The sequence below is a fragment of the Mus caroli genome, unplaced genomic scaffold (genome assembly GCF_978045245.1).
Source record: "Mus caroli unplaced genomic scaffold, Mus_caroli_1 scaffold_10, whole genome shotgun sequence".
Classification (NCBI taxonomy): domain Eukaryota; kingdom Metazoa; phylum Chordata; class Mammalia; order Rodentia; family Muridae; genus Mus; species Mus caroli.
In genome coordinates, this window is record NW_028227265.1 from 115533298 (window position 1) to 115550883 (window position 17586).

Sequence of the window (17586 nt, forward strand, 5' to 3'; positions counted from 1 at the left end):
TAGCAGATGTGCAGCTTGGTCTTTATGTGCCCCCCCCCAAAAAAAAAAAACCTGGAGCAGGGGCTATTTCAAAGGTTGTCGCCTGAATGCGGGATATGCTGTTCTAGCTGGACGGCCCTGACTGGACTCAGTGGGAGTGGAAACCCCTAGCCTCACAGAGATTTCATGTTCCAGTGTTGGAGATGACCAGGCAGCCCCCACCCACTCAAGAGGACTAGGGGAGGGTAAGAAGGGACAAGGATTGTGGGAGAGACTGACTGGGAGGGAGCAGTGAGCCGGATGGGAAGTAAACAAGTAAAAAATAAAAAATAAATAAAAAAATATTTTTCTAGTAAACATCACATGGCACAACTGAGACTCCAATAAAACAATAATTTTTGACTTCAGTCTTCTATCAGAGAAAATATTTTATTTATACATAAAATTATATATTTACATATATATATATAAAATAAACCTTTTCCTCACAGCCTTTGTCTGAATATGTCAGTGTGTGTTGGAGTGTTCAGCTCCAGCGGCATCTAGAAGAAAAGCAAGAATTATCAATAGTATCATCAGGCACATCATTGGTGGCATTGTCAGGAGCAACAGCAGCAGCATCAGTGTCATTATCATCAGGATCACTGTAATGAGAAACAGTGAGAAGGTGGAGGCTTGTTTTGTTAATTTTATTCTCAGCTGTTGCTTCCTTTGGAATGTTTGTTTCCAGGCTGATACTATCCTCACAAGTCAGAGTTCAGAAGAGCAGAGATAAATAGACCCTAATGTTTAACAGGAAGATTTCTCTGCTTAGCCATTCAAAAAACACAAGGTTTTCAATCGGATTGAAAAAAATTTTCCTCATTCCAGGATGGCAGACAACCAAGTACCATGGTCAGTTGTGTTGGTCTAAACTGGTTTTGTTACACTATGCGAAGTATTTTCATTAAGTTGGGAAAAGGAAACAATTTTTTCTGGTTCTAGGTAATGCTTAAATAGCATGAAATGTATTAATCATGACTATTAGTACCAAAGAGATCTACTTTTCTATCTAAAATAAAAGTTCATCTATTTTAAGCAACTACTGTGGTCTACCTTACCTGGTTTATCGTTTCTGTTGGAGGGAGGTCCTTGGCCATTTTCTTCATACCACACTTGCTGAATTCTATTTCTCATCCACATCATCATTGATAACAAGAATGTACGAAACCGCATCAAGGGCATTACGGGCAGCAGTGGCATATCTGGTGCCCAAAAAAAACCAGGACGATGGAGAGTGGACAAGCTATGGCCAGTATGATCAGCTGACTCTAATGCATCATAAAAAACCTCAGCACCCTGAGCAGGGGCTATATCTTCAGGAACAGGAATGGGTTCCGCACCTGAAGAAAGAATAGCATACTTGTCTTATGCTGGAAGCAGTGTCAGAACATTCAGGTCATTTCTTTCAATGGAATCTAGGGAACAACAAGTGCAGGTACCAGGAGTAGGCTCTGGGTCACAATGGGGTGTGTCCCATGCATGCTCCATGTACAAATCTGAATCAGTTATGAAAACCAACCCAATGTCACTACCTGTTTCTGAGTCATATTTTTCATCAGATTCAGAACAGTCAGCAGGACTTGGGGAAGGATTCTTCAAAACATCATCAGGATCCCCACTTTCAGGAGTACTCTGCGAAGTAGTTGGCTCCACTTCAGCAGGAGCCCCATTGACAGCAGCACAGGTGGAAGAATTTGGCTCAGCCTCAGCAGGAGCCCTGCTGTCAGCAGCACAGGTGGAATGAGTTGGGTCAATGGCTGCAGGGTCCCCACTTTCAGGAGTACTCTGCAAAGTAGTTGGCTCCACTTCAGCAGGAGCCCCATTGACAGCAGCACAGGTGGAAGAATTTGGCTCAGCCTCAGCAGGAGCCCTGCTGTCAGCAGCACAGGTGGAATGAGTTGGGTCTATGGCTGCAGGGTCCCCACTTTCAGGAGTACTCTGCGAAGTAGTTGGCTCCACTTCAGCAGGAGCCCCATTGACAGCAGCACAGGTGGAAGAATTTGGCTCAGCCTCAGCAGGAGCCCTGCTGTCAGCAGCACAGGTGGAATGAGTTGGGTCAATGGCTGCAGGGTCCCCACTTTCAGGAGTACTCTTCGAAGTAGTTGGCTCCACTTCAGCAGGAGCCCCATTGACAGCAGCACAGGTGGAAGAATTTGGCTCAGCCTCAGCAGGAGCCCTGCTGTCAGCAGCACAGGTGGAATGAGTTGGGTCAATGGCTGCAGGGTCCCCACTTTCAGGAGTACTCTGCGAAGTAGTTGGCTCCACTTCAGCAGGAGCCCCATTGACAGCAGCACAGGTGGAAGAATTTGGCTCAGCCTCAGCAGGAGCCCTGCTGTCAGCAGCACAGGTGGAATGAGTTGGGTCAATGACTGCTGGGTCCCCACTTTCAGGAGTACTCTTCGAAGTAGTTGGCTCCACTTCAGCAGGAGCCCCATTGACAGCAGCACAGGTGGAAGAATTTGGCTCAGCCTCAGCAGGAGCCCTGCTGTCAGCAGCACAGGTGGAATGAGTTGGGTCAATGGCTGCAGGGTCCCCACTTTCAGGAGTACTCTGCAAAGTAGTTGGCTCCACTTCAGCAGGAGCCCCATTGACAGCAGCACAGGTGGAAGAATTTGGCTCAGCCTCAGCAGGAGCCCTGCTGTCAGCAGCACAGGTGGAATGAGTTGGGTCAATGGCTGCAGGGTCCCCACTTTCAGGAGTACTCTGCAAAGTAGTTGGCTCCACTTCAGCAGGAGCCCCATTGACAGCAGCACAGGTGGAAGAATTTGGCTCAGCCTCAGCAGGAGCCCTGCTGTCAGCAGCACAGGTGGATTGAGTTGGGTCAATGACTGCTGCAACCTCAGGCACACGAATTCTATGCTTCCGAGGAATTTGAAGGAAGATAGGTGGTTTCTTTCCTCGCACCTATAAGGAAAATTGGCAATGTTACTTTTGATTTAAAGTTTCACTGATTTTATTCATTTTATCACCTGTCTGCTAATGTCAGAATCTCAATTTATAGTCCCCAAAATGTTTCTGTATTCAGACCAACTTCATCACTAAGGACACTCTCTGATATTCAGCAACCTCTGCTTCCTTTCTGCATGATGACTCAAAGGCCCAGAGTATCTAGAAATCTTAAATGGGGACCTGCTTAGGGTTATGCTTTCCTTTCTTCTGCTCTTTGCTACCTCACATCATCATTATCTGCAAATTGGAAAGATATAAAAAGAAAGGACAAAATGTGTCCTCTCCTGTCTTTATGACCTGAATTTTGAATTCCAGCCAGATGAAGTGAATAGGGCAGTGAGGTGCTTTGAGAACAAAATGAACCTCTCTCTTCTGCACTACACTAACCTTCCCCAGTGAATGATCTTCCACAGTTGTCCATTAGATACCTGGGATATCAGAACAGTAAAACTGAATTGTGAAATGCATGAATAAAGTATGTCACTACCTACAGCAGAGGGGAATTGCTGAGTTCCACGTATGGATTCTATATATGCCTTCCAAAATCTCACCTACTAACTCTATGTTCAAGTAACTTTTATGCACTAGGTGTAATTGTAATCTTTGATGCTTACTACCTCCATCCGAGTGATAACCTAGGCCTAGTCCTGGAAGCTTCTAGCCTGTGTGAAACTTAGCATAGGCCTAGAATATTTTCTGCCTCTCATACCTACTGCTGAATAAGCATACCGTTATTTCTGGTTCTTTTTCATCTCTGGCTGACTGGTTCAACTCAGGTGTTCTAGCTCAAAGCTGCTCCCCATGTTAACTGATTCAGTCTGGATTCTCTCTTGGCCTCTGATGTTTTTTGTTCTGCTTGACCTCAAACTAACTCGCAATTTTTTTCTAATCTTCTGACTCCTTCATATTCTCAGTTCATTCTGCCTTCACCTGTGTCTCTCTGGTTCTCTCTTCAATATATTTCTCTAAAACTCTCTGGGTAAAAATGCCTCCTCTCTCTGTTTCTCTCTGCACTACTTCTCAAGTAGCTTCCCTTTCCTCTTTCTTCTTGAGAGAGTTGAACATATCCTATTTAATCAAATCTTTCTCTGATTCATCAACTTCTCTGCCATGCAACTAGACATCACTTTCAAACAAGGTGCTTCCTTCTACAACCTAACGTTACCTTGATTGTTTAGGATTAAGGGTGTTTACTAAGGAAGTGTCTGTATTCTAGCTAGAGGGATTAAACTTTGGTGCAAAGGCTGATCACACAATAACTTGACAAGAGTTTATTGAGTAAACAACACAATCAATCACAAGCACAGCATGATCAAATATCCTGCATCACCGTGACTGTTGTTACACAGAGAGGATGAATATAATGACCTGATCCAGCACCTCTGTGGTGGCTTGAATGTCAGAGGCTCATAGCCTCATATACTGCTTGCTCTCCAGATGGCTGACCTATTTTGGAAAGGATTAGGAGTTGTGCCCTTTTTGTAGGATATGTGTCACTGGGATGGGCTTTAAGATTACAGTACAGCTGGGCGTGGTGGCGCACGCCTTTAATCCCAGCACTCGGGAGGCAGAGGCAGGTGGATTTCTGAGTTCGAGGCCAGCCTGGTCTACAAAGTGAGTTCCAGGACAGCCAGGGCTACACAGAGAAACCCTGTCTCGAAAAACCAAAAAAAAAAAAAAAAAAAAAAAAAAAAAAGATTACAGTACACAGGTGCCATTTCCACAAAGTTCTCTCTTTCCTGTGTGGGTCAAGGTGTGATCATTCTGCTGGTGCTTCAGTACCATGCCTGCTGCCTGAACCATGATGGTGATGTGTGCATCCAAATGGAACCATGAGCCCAACTTCAAGCGCACCCTTTCTTCTGGAAGTTGTCTTTCTCATGGTCCTTTTTTACAGCCATGGAAAGTAACTAACATAACCATCATCTAGGTACAGTAGGAGTGACTTCAAACGTCTGAGGGATTCATTCCAAGCTGTGCAGGGGTTTTGCCCAGTGGATTTGGTCACAAAACAAGTGATCAAATTCCATAATGCTAGCTTAGATAGGCTATCCAGAGCACTCACTGATTCAGCCAGATACATTTAGGAAATGTGAGTGTTGAGAGTGGATTTGATGCGTCATGGCAAATAAGGTATCCATACATTTGTTGCTCTTTACACCTCCATGAAATTCATAGCTTATCAACCTACTTTTGCCCTTCAGTACCAGGTTTCATGATACTTACATGAAAAAGTCACATACTCTGCATCATCAAACAATATAACACAGAGAAGATTCAACAAAATAAGTTAAGAAGCACTGTTGATCAAAGGAAAAGGATGAGCAAGCATGCAATCTATGTGTCTTCAAACTGTTCAAATGTTAGAATTTAGTTCACTGGATTCACCAAGAATCATCATGGACTTTGAATACAGCAAAGCATGTGGAATTTTCAGGCATAGGCACGTTTTCATACACCATGAGCTACTGGACTCATTAGCCCCTTCCTCATTGTGTAAATATGCTTGAGCCAGTTATTAAAGAAGAATGAAAGGACCATATGATTCAAAATTAAATTTCCAGGACATCTGCCATTTCCATGAAGATAACACTGAAGATAAATGAGAGGACCCTGAAGAGATTTCCCTGAATTGTTAGTCACACAACAGGTGTATATTAACAGCATTTATTTACCAGAATACTTAAATTCATGATTCAAAATAATTTTTATCTTAGGGGTTTGTATACATGTGTTTTATTACTCTGCCTGTGTTATGCTTGCCTGTGTATTTCTCCCCTCCCTCTCTCTCTCTCTCTGTCTCTCTGTTTCTCTCTCTCTTGTGTGTTTCTGTATGTGTGTGTTTGTGTGTGTTTGTGTGTGTGTGTGTGTGTGTGTGTAGACTGGAGGGAAATTTCAGGAGCTGGCTCTCTACTTCCACAGAGTTAGAAAGAGGCTCTGACCATTTCTGCTGCTCCGTATGGTCTAATCTGTCTAGCTTGTGAGTTTCAGGACTGTTCTACTCTCTTAGCCTGCAATCTGGATTTAGGGGTGCAGAGATTACAGACTTTTTTCTTTTTTCAGGATGAAATTCAGCTTATTAGGCTTCCAAGGCAAGTTCACGAACCCATTGAGCCATCTGGTTGGTATATTTTATGTATATATACATGCATGAGTCCATGTATGTGTGTATGTATTTATACATATATATGTATATGTAAATATGTATATATACATGTATATATATTATGCATTTATATTCTAGTTTTAAAATAAAGGTGAGAGAAATTGAGAGACAGAGAGAGAGAGAGAGAGAGAGAGAGAGAGAAACTGGTTGTTACCCATTTAGAATGAGAATGAAATGGAGAAAAGTATGAATTTCTCATTGACATGAGACTTTTCCTTTGCCCCAAGCTAGTTAGCATCTTTGAAACATGCCTGTGTCATTGTCATCCCTGTCTGGCTGTACCTATTCATAAAGACTTACATTGAGTATTCTCTTAGCATGCAATAGAGAACTATTATTATCTACCTCAGATCCATTTTTTTTTTTAATTTTATACTTACTACACTGCAATTGCCACATAGGCTTCTGGGAAGTCTTGTGTTAGTTTGATTTCATGCAAGTTTAGTATCAGAAAATAGCATCTATTTTTATTTCAATCACATAATTTATTTCTTTGAAGAATGGAAACTACCTTTGGCTAAGTTGTGCCTGGCATATATCACTGCTTGAATGATATTGTGGATTGTATTCTAATAATTGGTCTATAGAAGAGGTTGCTTCATGTCATGCCAACAGTAACTAATCTCTGGTTACCATATCCTTCACCATTGTTATGCACGTTCTGTATCATCATAAAAACTCTATTCAGGGGAAAGGTGTTTGTAGTAGGAATGTTAGTTTTGAAAACTCTAACGGCTTTTCACTGAACTAGAAGATGATTGCCAAGTGAATTTCTGTGTTTGAAAATTACCTGAGTTCTACCTTCTTGCTTAGTTCTTTCTAGAACAAAATTTACTCAGGTTCATCACATATTGTAGCTAATATTAATCTGGAAACTAAATTGAACTAGGCTAAAAAGAAGGGACATTTGAGTTTTTTTTCTGACAATATTAAGTTTACAGTTTCTAATGATTTCACTGGGTGTAATAATTACATCTAATCTGCCCCTTTCTTAATAGTGAATTTAGAGGGTTTACATTAAGATAATTAGCTAGTTGTTAACAGTAGGTAGTGGAGGAAGTGGTGTGAGTAAGATCTGCAAACAGACCCTTGTGTTTGCTTTGTAACTTCTCAATGGGGATTAAAACAGAAAAGAGGGCTATTATTATTATTATTATTATTATTATTATTATTATTTTACTTGCTTCTGTAGTTGCTGTGACAAAATGTCTGATGGGAAAGTCAGTCAGTTACTTCCATCAAGGCAACAGTGTGTCCCAGTTTGTGGTAGTATTCTATTGCTTCTCACATGGTGGTAGACCAGGAAACAAATAACACAGAACTGGTACCACAAGTAGTCATAACCATGAAAACCTACCACTGACAACCTTGTGCTACTTAGGCTATATTCCTGAAGGTTAAACCCTCTCCCAAAGTGTGGCTGAGTATTCAAACCTGGAGAACACATCTCTCTCTGTCTGAACCTCCCATGCACTGGGCAACAGGTATGTAATGTTATTAACACACACACACACACACACACATGCACGCACTCATGCTCACACACACACACACACACACACACACACACACACACACTTTTTATATAAATTCAGTCAATGTGTAAATCACGGTCAGCGAGATGACTAAGTAGATAAAGGTACTTGTCAGCATGACAAACAGCTTGAACTTGATACCTGAGACTGAAATAGTGGAAGGAGAAGACTGACTCCTATTAGTCATCATTTGATAGCCACAATTCACCTTGCCTTCCCCTACTTCCCATATCAATTACGAAGAGGGTGTCCTTGACCTGACAGAGACCATCTTGCCTGCTTTATGAGTTCATAAATTAAAGGTATGCCCAGCATACCGAGCCTCCTATTGTGCACACCCTGCCTATTAGTCCTTTGGACTTCAATAGGTAAAATGTGAAGGCTGAGGCCTGGGTCCAGGAAGTTAACAAATATCCTAAGACTGAATACTTATTTTCCCTTATGATACTTTTAATCATTTTCATATCAAACATATTCACTCTAGGAGCTGGAAAAGGGGGCTGATGAATTTTTAACAAGTATTGCTCTTGCCTAGTACCTGGGTTTGATTTGTAATACATAAACGTTTGCTGACAAAATTCTGGAACACCAAGTCCAAGGGATGAAATAACCTCTTCTGATGTCTGTGGGAAGCACACACACATGGGACACAGACAGAATACACATGCAAAGCATTCACACACTTAAAGTCAGTCGATCTAAAAAGAGACACACAAATATGTTGGTTGCTTTCATGTTGACTGTACCTACTTCCAGGAGCCTGGATTATTTACTTTCTGTCATTTTATGAATTCTCCTGACTGTGTTACAAACATGCTCATTGTTTTTGTTTCTTTCTTGTTGTTTCCATAGTCTAATTTCCTAACACTTAACATTTTAATACAGTGGTTCTCAACCTATCTACCATGACCAATTGGAGGAGGTGCATAGAACAGGCTCACACAAGTTTCCTAAGACCGTCTGAAAACACTGATAGGACATTACAACTGATAACATTATCAAACCTACAGTTATGGAGTAGCAACAAAAACAATTTTATCGTTGGGAGTCACCACAACATGAGGAACTCTATTAAAGAAAGGGTCACAGCATTAGGGAGGTAGGGAAGCACTACCTAATACAGGGCCTGGCAAGGAGTGAGGATATGAAGGAGATGAGGGGAATATTCCAGGCTAGGTTTCTCTTCTCTGACACTACTTGCAGTACTCAAGGCACAGACACACACATTCAACATTTTCCTTCATAACAAGCAAATATGTTACTTATCAAATGAGGGGGAATTACCATTAGGGATGTTTTTTCTTCACAAGTGTTAGGTATTGGCTCTCCCTGAGAGCACACATAAACTTCAGAACTCCAAAAACCCACAAAACCCTTTTGCATTCTCTTCTGTGATCCAAGTAAGGTTTTGCTAGATTCTTCCGGCAATGCAAAGGTAGAGAGTTAACTTTTTGTTTGGTTCTGAAATTAACTCTTTTGTTTTTGGGTGCATGCTTTCAAATCAACTTTACTTCTTAGTAATCACAGGGTATTGACACATGAAAAAAGCCATGAAATTAAATTAAACATGAAATATCTTCTAATATGCTTATCTATTTCCAAATTGATAGGATATCATCAAGATGTAAAAATATTTAGGCTAGACTAGATTAAGAGAAAATCATGAAATGGGAAACGGGACATTGTTCTTCCGGTTGAGACTAAGCTTAATTCATTATGTGCCAATTTTTCTACATTTTATATAAGATGATCATTAATATTGATGAAACCTCTTTTGACAGTCTTTCTCCTCCATTGCTGGGGGGGTATAAAATGCACATTTTCCCATTTGGAAATAAATGCCAGTTAAATTGCCACTGCTGTCCTTACCATAGTATCTGTGGAACTGCTTTATAGAAACACATTGAACCACTGAGTCACATTCAAAAATCATTAAAATGTCACTTATCATTCACACAGCACCTCAGTCTAGGGCTACAGGTTATACAGAAACAAGTTTCCTAAACTCCAGCATCTCATAGTGATAAAGTAGCCTCATACTGAATATGGAAGTATCTAAATAAAACACTACAACATTGTAAGTGTTTGAATATGGCACAAAGAATATGCATGTATATTTCAAAAATAGAAAAAGAAGATCTTATACGGAAGTATATAGCAATTGACTCTCTGCTTCTAGAAATGCTGGCTAACTGGGGAAGGGCAGTTATTGTTTAACTAGATGAAGAACTTTCAGCATATCCTTATAAGAATCAAATAGAAAATGCTCTAATCTCTTCATAAGACAAATTTGATGAACATAATTGCTAAATATCCACAAGTTCTTCTCAGTCTAAACACAGATGAAAGAGAGAAACCAAAGAGAGGCTCTCATATATGATCCTGAAATAGGAGTGCCCAAGGGTAGATAAAACTTATGGGCATTCTGCTGAGGGTAAAGGCACTTTGGAGATTCCAGGATCATTGAAATATCTGGACTTACAAAATGGTATTCTGGTCTATTATCACAGTCACATTTTAAAATCTGTCTAATGTGTATTCATTTCTGCAAACATTACTTTGTCAAACATCAAACATCTTGTATTATGTGAGAACTGCACTCAGTCTTCACTCCCTATGTCTTTTGAGTCCATTCTCATATCGGGCCACTACTACCCATAAGGACTTATTGCTCACTTGCAATTGATAGAAAGTTCCACATCTACAGTATGGTTTTCTCTGAATCACATTTCCATATAAAACTGGGATAGTTAGACTACTGCTGAATTAAGACAATTCATAAGAAACTTGATTTCACAGAGAAGCATTTTACCTTGATACGGGAAGTATGCCTGACATCTTCAGCTTTTGAACACCTAGAAACAACAATGGTAGGTTTGTCAGGGAGCTGATAGAATGCAAATATGCAACCTTCTTTCAACCTTAGATTTGTGGCTGGATCTCTTGTTCATGGATGAAAACCCCAGGCTAACTACCCAGTAAACTTTAGGGGATTCTCTGTCACCACCTCCAGTCTCACCATAAGGGCCCCAGCATACAGCAGCTCATGAGACCATCAGACCTCATGTGGATTCTGGGCATCCAAACTCTCATTCTCACACATGCATAGCAAGCACTTTATCCATTGGATCTTCGACCTAGCTATGGATCCTTTTCAGCATTTCATGCTGCATGAGAGATATCATCAGTAATTTCAACGTGGTTTGCTCTATAAATAATTATTCAGCTTGTGATTATAGAAAAGTAAAGAGCTGAAATAGTATCACATAGAGGGAAAGACAGTGTCAGGTTCTGAATGTTATATTTTCTACAGATTAATATATTATAAAATGCACACCACATTCTTACCACAGTGATGTTCTTCTTGTAACTTTCTCACTAACTACAAAAGAGGGAGGCAAAATTTGTCATTAAACAATGGTAGCCAGTGCCGAGGCTAGCATTTTTGTGACCCTATATGCTTTGACACCATTTATGAAAAGCCTTTAAAATGAATATTGATTTGTAAGAATAAATGTATTAGAACTCTTCCTTTCCACATTCTTATATTTTTAAAATATGAAGAGAAAATTTTATCAAAAGTTACTATTTATAATAAATTGTGCAAAATACCTACAATCCTGAGCCCTATCAGACTCAAAAAGTGTCATCTTAGCCTGAAGTGTTATCTCACAGTGAATTGTGTTGCCATTGCTGCTTTCTGTGTCTGCCCTAGGGATGCTGGCACAACTCTAAGTGAGCGTACTCATCTTGGACAGAAGTGAAAGGGACTTCTCCAAGTATTGACTTGAACCTCTTTCACTGAGGGGGAATATCCATTCCTAGCACAGGGAAGCTCAGTCTGTGACTATGCAACATAGCCAAATACAGGAGACCCAAAACCCTTCCCAAAGGATTTCCAGCTGCAAGTGTGACAAAGCTCTAGAGAGATCAGTGTGTTACTCTACTCTAGATCTTCTGAGGAAGATGCTAAAGGCCCTCAGTGCTAGCACCGGTCCCTAGCTCATGTGCAATGCAAAGAAGCTCAGCATCAACTTCCATTGCCTCCCATGGCAAGAGCTGCTAGAAAGACCCCCTTAGTAGCTATACAAACTGAAGTATTACTCCAGGGAGAGAAGCATGGAAGCATAAAGCAGCAATTCCAAGGAAGTAATGCCTCATATGAAGCATTTTTTTTTATTTATTTCTGCATATAAACCATTGAGTGACTCAGGTTTCACTGTATGGAAAAAGTCTGCTCAGCAAACAATCTAACAAATGAACAATTCTTGTTTACTTCCTTTGCAATATGTAAAACTCCACTGTACCCTGCTGGGCATTGCCCATGGCCAGAGCACAGCCTTTGTCCCACCAAGAAATGGGCTGAGAAGGTGGATCTCTGGTGGACCTTATGCTACACATGTATGGGGCCTCTGTCAATCCTCATCACCACAAGAAAACTCTAATGCTGAAATAACTTAAAAGAAACTCACCCACATTACACTAATAGTATTTCATCCCATGCTTATGTGAAGACAGCCATTTAGATTCCTCTACACTATTCTCTGGCTGGTGTTTTCCTAAGGCAAAGTAGGTGTGAGAGATGCTGTGGTGACAGTTGCTGAAAGCATAAACTGTGTGGTATTTCCCCCACTGTAAGAGTCATATTCAGACTGAACCAATGGGCCCTTCCATGCCATGCACTATAGGATGATAGGATTTTCTCAATCTTCCTTCTACTGTGGCAGTTTTTTTCCTGCAAATTATGTCTTTAGCATGTAAACCAAGTATCACTATCAATTTGGTAACTAATAGAACTACAGGGAAAAGGTGCTGTCAGAGTAGCCCATATGGAGGCTGTTGCATAGAATACCGAGAATGGCAGTTTTCATTCCACAGCACTACCTACAAAACTCACGCACCATTCAATCTTTTAAAAGTTCCTAATTGAGCCAGTTATTTATTGTATCAGGATATTCACATTAAATGGAAGACAAATAAAAATAACCAGAAGATAATGTATGAATTCTCAAATAAGTTGAAATTCAGAAATTCTATGACAGAAACAAAATCCAGAGTGCCCTAATGACATTAAGTCCTCAAAACACAGTAAAAGTAATTGAATACTCTATTTTTGTTTGCTTAACATGACCACATTTTATGGACACCGATACACATACAACAATATGTAGTCAGTAATATATATATCAATGATAAAAGTTAAGTAAAAATCCAATTCATACCAAAGTCAACTCTTTGTTGTTATGTAACTAGAGAGGATCTACATTGTGGAATAGGTGAAAAATCTTTTTACTTATAAAAAGACACTACATACATCAGTAGTTCATTTTAAATAAATAAACATATTTCAGGTGATACAATTTGAAATTTCTTAGAAACAATTCCTTAAACAATTCTGAATCCTAAAAATTAAGACAGAATATAACTACCATTGGCATATTTGTTTTCCTTAGTTTCTATTCTAGCAGGAACAAGATTCTATTTATGATTGGGATAGAATCAATAGAGTACTTACTCTTAAACTTACCTGTATTATTCTGGACAGGGTTTTTCAAGATGGATTTAAGCTGTCCTGGTGGTCTTGGCTCACTGTGGTTTATTTTAAGAGTGTTATTTTAATTTCATATAAAACAGTAATCAAAGACTTTGAATTCTTTGTTGTTCGATTTCCCAATTTATGCTACATTACAAATCAATAAAAACTATTAACTTGTTCTTCAACCAGTTCATTACATTTGGGGACACTTTCCTTACAACTTCACTTCATGTGGAAGAAAGGGAAGAATTTAGCCCACAAAATATAGCCCAACAAAACCACACACAGATACAGACAAGCATGCATGCACACACGCACACTCACTAGCACCTCTTCAGCCTTTGTTACGACAGCTTACAGACAGTTTTTTGTTTTTTTTTTTTTTTAATCTATTGACTCAATGTCAGTCTTTGCCCCTGGAACAGCAAAGTACTTCTCTCATGATACTTTGTGCATATTTCATTGACTATGATGTTACCACACAAGAGGATGTTTTGTGGACCATCAAATAGATTTCAGGAACTCTAAACAACCCACCACAGCTTTCATAATGTTCAAGCTGCCCCTTCTTATCTCATGCACGACTGAATCCTGATATCACAGTCTGCTTGTTTCTATGCCAAACAAGCATTTCTAGAAACATAATAAGATAGTAACAAGAGCAAGGAACAATAAAATTTAGTTGACACTTGCAGTTTTACTCTGGAACTGTTTAGAATTCCAATAGAAGTCAACATGTGTATTTTTTAAGGAGTCTCTGAAGAGCTTTAAGTACTGGACATTTTTGAATCTTCACTTTCAACATTACCTTCGGATCCAGTAAGCTATTTAATAATGTTTAGAAAATGTTCTGTTGATACATAGCACAAATAAAGAGGACAATATAGTTGTCCTCTCTTGTGGAAGTAATGAATCCTAATGAGCACAGAATTAGCTTGAAATACAACTTTTAGTTTTCTATCAAGCTAGTGTCTAACCTAGCATCCTGGACTGGAATGGATGGGCCTTTACCTCTATGGTCATGTCCAACTGATGCAGAAGACAAAAGCCCCCTTTGTAGAAAGATAACTATTAGTTACACTGTCATTCAGATAATCTACTGAGAGTCAAAGGATTCATTACTGTGGAAAACAGATCATGTGAACTGATCATTGATGGATGGATGGAGCATTCTGGAAGACATGGGTGTCTTCCAACAGCTATGAAAGATGCTACCCCTGACAAAAATGTCCTGTACATGTAAAGCTCTGTCAGAAGAGGAAAGAAATTTGTTGGCATCCTGTAGTGATGACTGACAACTGAGAAGCATCCCGAAGTATGTAAACTCTCAGACAAGAGAAATGCCTGAAATGATAGCTACTAGTGTGGGTCTTAGTTCACAAATTGAATTCAGTAAGGCTTTGAAAAGCCAATGAATCTTAGATGAACATCCATGTGCATAGCTAATCCCAGCAGGCTCTTTTTCCAAACTCCAGAGTTGATTCTTGCAAATGGTGGGTGAATATAGTGTTCATGTTCCTATGAACTACACTGAGCAAGTTTCCAAGCTAAAAGATATATTCATAATATTGTGGAACTTGTAAGACACAGGTCTCAAAGTACTCCCAACAAGAATTTGCTTCTTATCTTTGAATTTACCTACCATTAATAAATTGTTAAACCTTACCAGGACAAAGGCTGTTCCTCTTTAAAATATAATACTTCTGAAAAGAAAAACAAAATATGTTTTATTACAACTATAGAAAAACATTACATATGAAAACGATCAGACTCATTATTAGTATCAATTTCTATGAGACCAATCTAGAGACTATTCAAGAGTAAATATTCACTTTTAGCGAATTACTTTGCATAAAACTATTCATTCCCTGTATATTTCAAATTGAAGATGACAATAATTTATCAAACATTAATGCCTAAAAATAAATACACACACACACATTTGTGATGATCCTAAATGAACTCTCTCAGACTGATAGAGAGCACAAACCTGACCAGAATAAACAACTGTTTCAAAAATAACTTCTTGTGATTCTTTTTAACTCTAGGCTAATGGTTCTGGAAAGAATTATAGATTGAGTCTGGTGGCACACAATTTGAATCTCAACACTTAGGAGGCAAAAGCAGATGGAGAAACTGTGACTCCCTGGACAAAAAGAGCTATATTTAGCGAGACCGTGTCTCAACCCCTCCCCTAAAAAGAGTAAAACCCAGAGCTGAGCTGCAAGCTGTTCTCCCCTGAGTGCCATTCTTTGTCTACCATTTAACCCAAATTAAGCAGGCCTGCTGCACCAGGAACATCCAATGCTCTGCCCAGTTTCCTGGAGACATACACTGTCCCCTGATTTCCAATGTCCAGGCAAAGGCAGCCCACCTCAGGACTCCTGTGCCAGAAAGTCCCAGGGATAACCAGTTGGCTAAAGGCCAGCATAAGAACACAATCAAGGAGAAATAAATCAATATGACACATCCAGAGCCCAGGTATTCTACTATAGCAAGCTCTGGATATCCTAACACAAGCAAAGCACAATAAAATGTTTTTAAATCCAATCTTATGAAGATGATAGAGGACTTTAAAGGGGGAAATTAATAAATCCCTTAGGTATACAGGGAAATAGAATCAAACAGGTGAAGAAAATGAATAAAACAATTCAATACCTGCAAATGGTAAAAGAAACAGTAAAGAAAATACAAACTCAGGGAACCTTGGAGATGGAAAACCTAAGAAGGACAACAGGGACAGAAGCACAGCCAACAGAACAAAAATAATGGAAGAGATGATCTCAGGCATAGATGATATAACAAAAGAAAATGTTAAACCTAAAACAATTTCTGACTCAAAGTATTCAGGTAATCTGTGACACTCTAAAAAATCCTTCTATGAATAATGGGAATGAACAACAGTGAAGAGAGTAGCAGCTCCAAGGACAAGGGAATATTTGCAACAAAATCATAGAAGAAAATTCACCCAAACTAAAGAAAGAATGCCTATCAACGTAGAAAAAGCTTACAAAACACCAAATTGATTGGTGTTCTCAACACATAATCATCTTCCCTCCACAAACATCAAAATGACAGGAATTAACAATCATTGGTTATTGATATCTCTCAACACCAGTAAACTCATCTCCCCCAATAAAAAGATATAAGCTGACAGACTGGATGTGGAATCAGCATCTATCATTCTGCTGCATGCAAGAAACATACCTTGGCAAACATACATAGACATTACCTAAGAATGAAGGACTGTAAAAAGTTTTCCCAAGAAAAGGTACTCAGGATGAAAGCTAAGGAGCAATTGTAATATCTAAATAAAAGAGACTTTCAACCAAAATGAATCAAAAGAGACAGGGAAGGATATTTCATACTCATCAAAGAAAAACACACCAAGATGACTTCTCAATTCTGAATCCCCAAATTAAAGGGCCCTCACATTTACAACTTAAATCCTACTTTAAAGGTGCTAAAGGGGACGGGGGGCGGGGGGGAGAACACAGCTAGCAATGCACAAGCAGTAGAGCAGATGAGACAGGGTCCTTCCTGCCTCCATCTGCACCCAGGAGCTGGGGCTGTTCCACAGCCCTCTGTGCATGGGCCCTACCAGGGTGAGCTGGTCTCCCAGAAGTGCTGACAGGTTTACAGGCCCACAGGAGGAACAAGCTCAACCTAGAGACAGCAAGACCAACTAACACCCGAGATAACCAGGTGGCAAAAAGGCAAGACCAAGAACCTAACCAACAGAAACAAGGCTAAATGGCATCATCAAGATCCAGTTCTCACACTAGAGCAAGTCCTGGATACCCCAAAACACTAGAAAAGCAATATTTGGATTGAAAATCCCATCTCATGATGCTGATAGAGGACATTCAGGAGGAAATAAATAAGTCCCTTAAAGAAATACAAGAGAACACAGGAAAAGAGGTAAAAGAACTTAAAGAGAAAAATACAAAATTCCCTTAAATAATTACATGGAAACAACCAAACAGCCGAAGGAATTGAACAAAACCACCCAGGATCCAAAAATAGAAGTAGAAACAAAAAAGAAATCACAATCGGAGACAGCTCTGGAGATAGAAAACCTAGGAAAGAGGTCAGGAGTTATAGATGCAAGCATCACCAACAAAATACACAAGATAGAAGAGAGAATCTCAGGTGCAGATGATACCATAGAAAACATTAACACAACAGTCAAAGACAATGCAAAAAAAAAAAAAAAAACCTCTTAAGCCAAAACATCCAGGAAATCCAGGAAAAAAAATGATAAGACCACACCTAAAGATAATAGGTATAGAAGAGAGTGAAGATTCCCAATTTAAGGGGCCAGTAAATATCTTCAACAAAATTATAGGAGAAAACTTCCCTAACCAAAAGAAAGAGAT

The 17586-nt window shown here is 39.5% G+C and overlaps 1 protein-coding gene across 1 annotated transcript in view; it reads right to left on the reverse strand.

Annotated features, from left to right (window-relative positions):
• Positions 1 to 463: 463 nt before the first annotated feature.
• The window catches only part of LOC147002531 (uncharacterized), a 31102-nt gene continuing 13979 nt past the window's right edge, over positions 464 to 17586 (reverse strand). Inside the window, 9 exon segments of the mRNA XM_085844163.1 lie at positions 464 to 521; positions 1080 to 1361; positions 1554 to 1673; positions 2622 to 2925; positions 8956 to 9094; positions 10485 to 10558; positions 11007 to 11053; positions 13199 to 13260; positions 14874 to 14910. Of these exon segments, the coding sequence (XP_085700289.1) occupies positions 487 to 521; positions 1080 to 1361; positions 1554 to 1673; positions 2622 to 2925; positions 8956 to 9094; positions 10485 to 10558; positions 11007 to 11053; positions 13199 to 13260; positions 14874 to 14910 (1100 nt within the window). The 3' untranslated portion in view covers positions 464 to 486.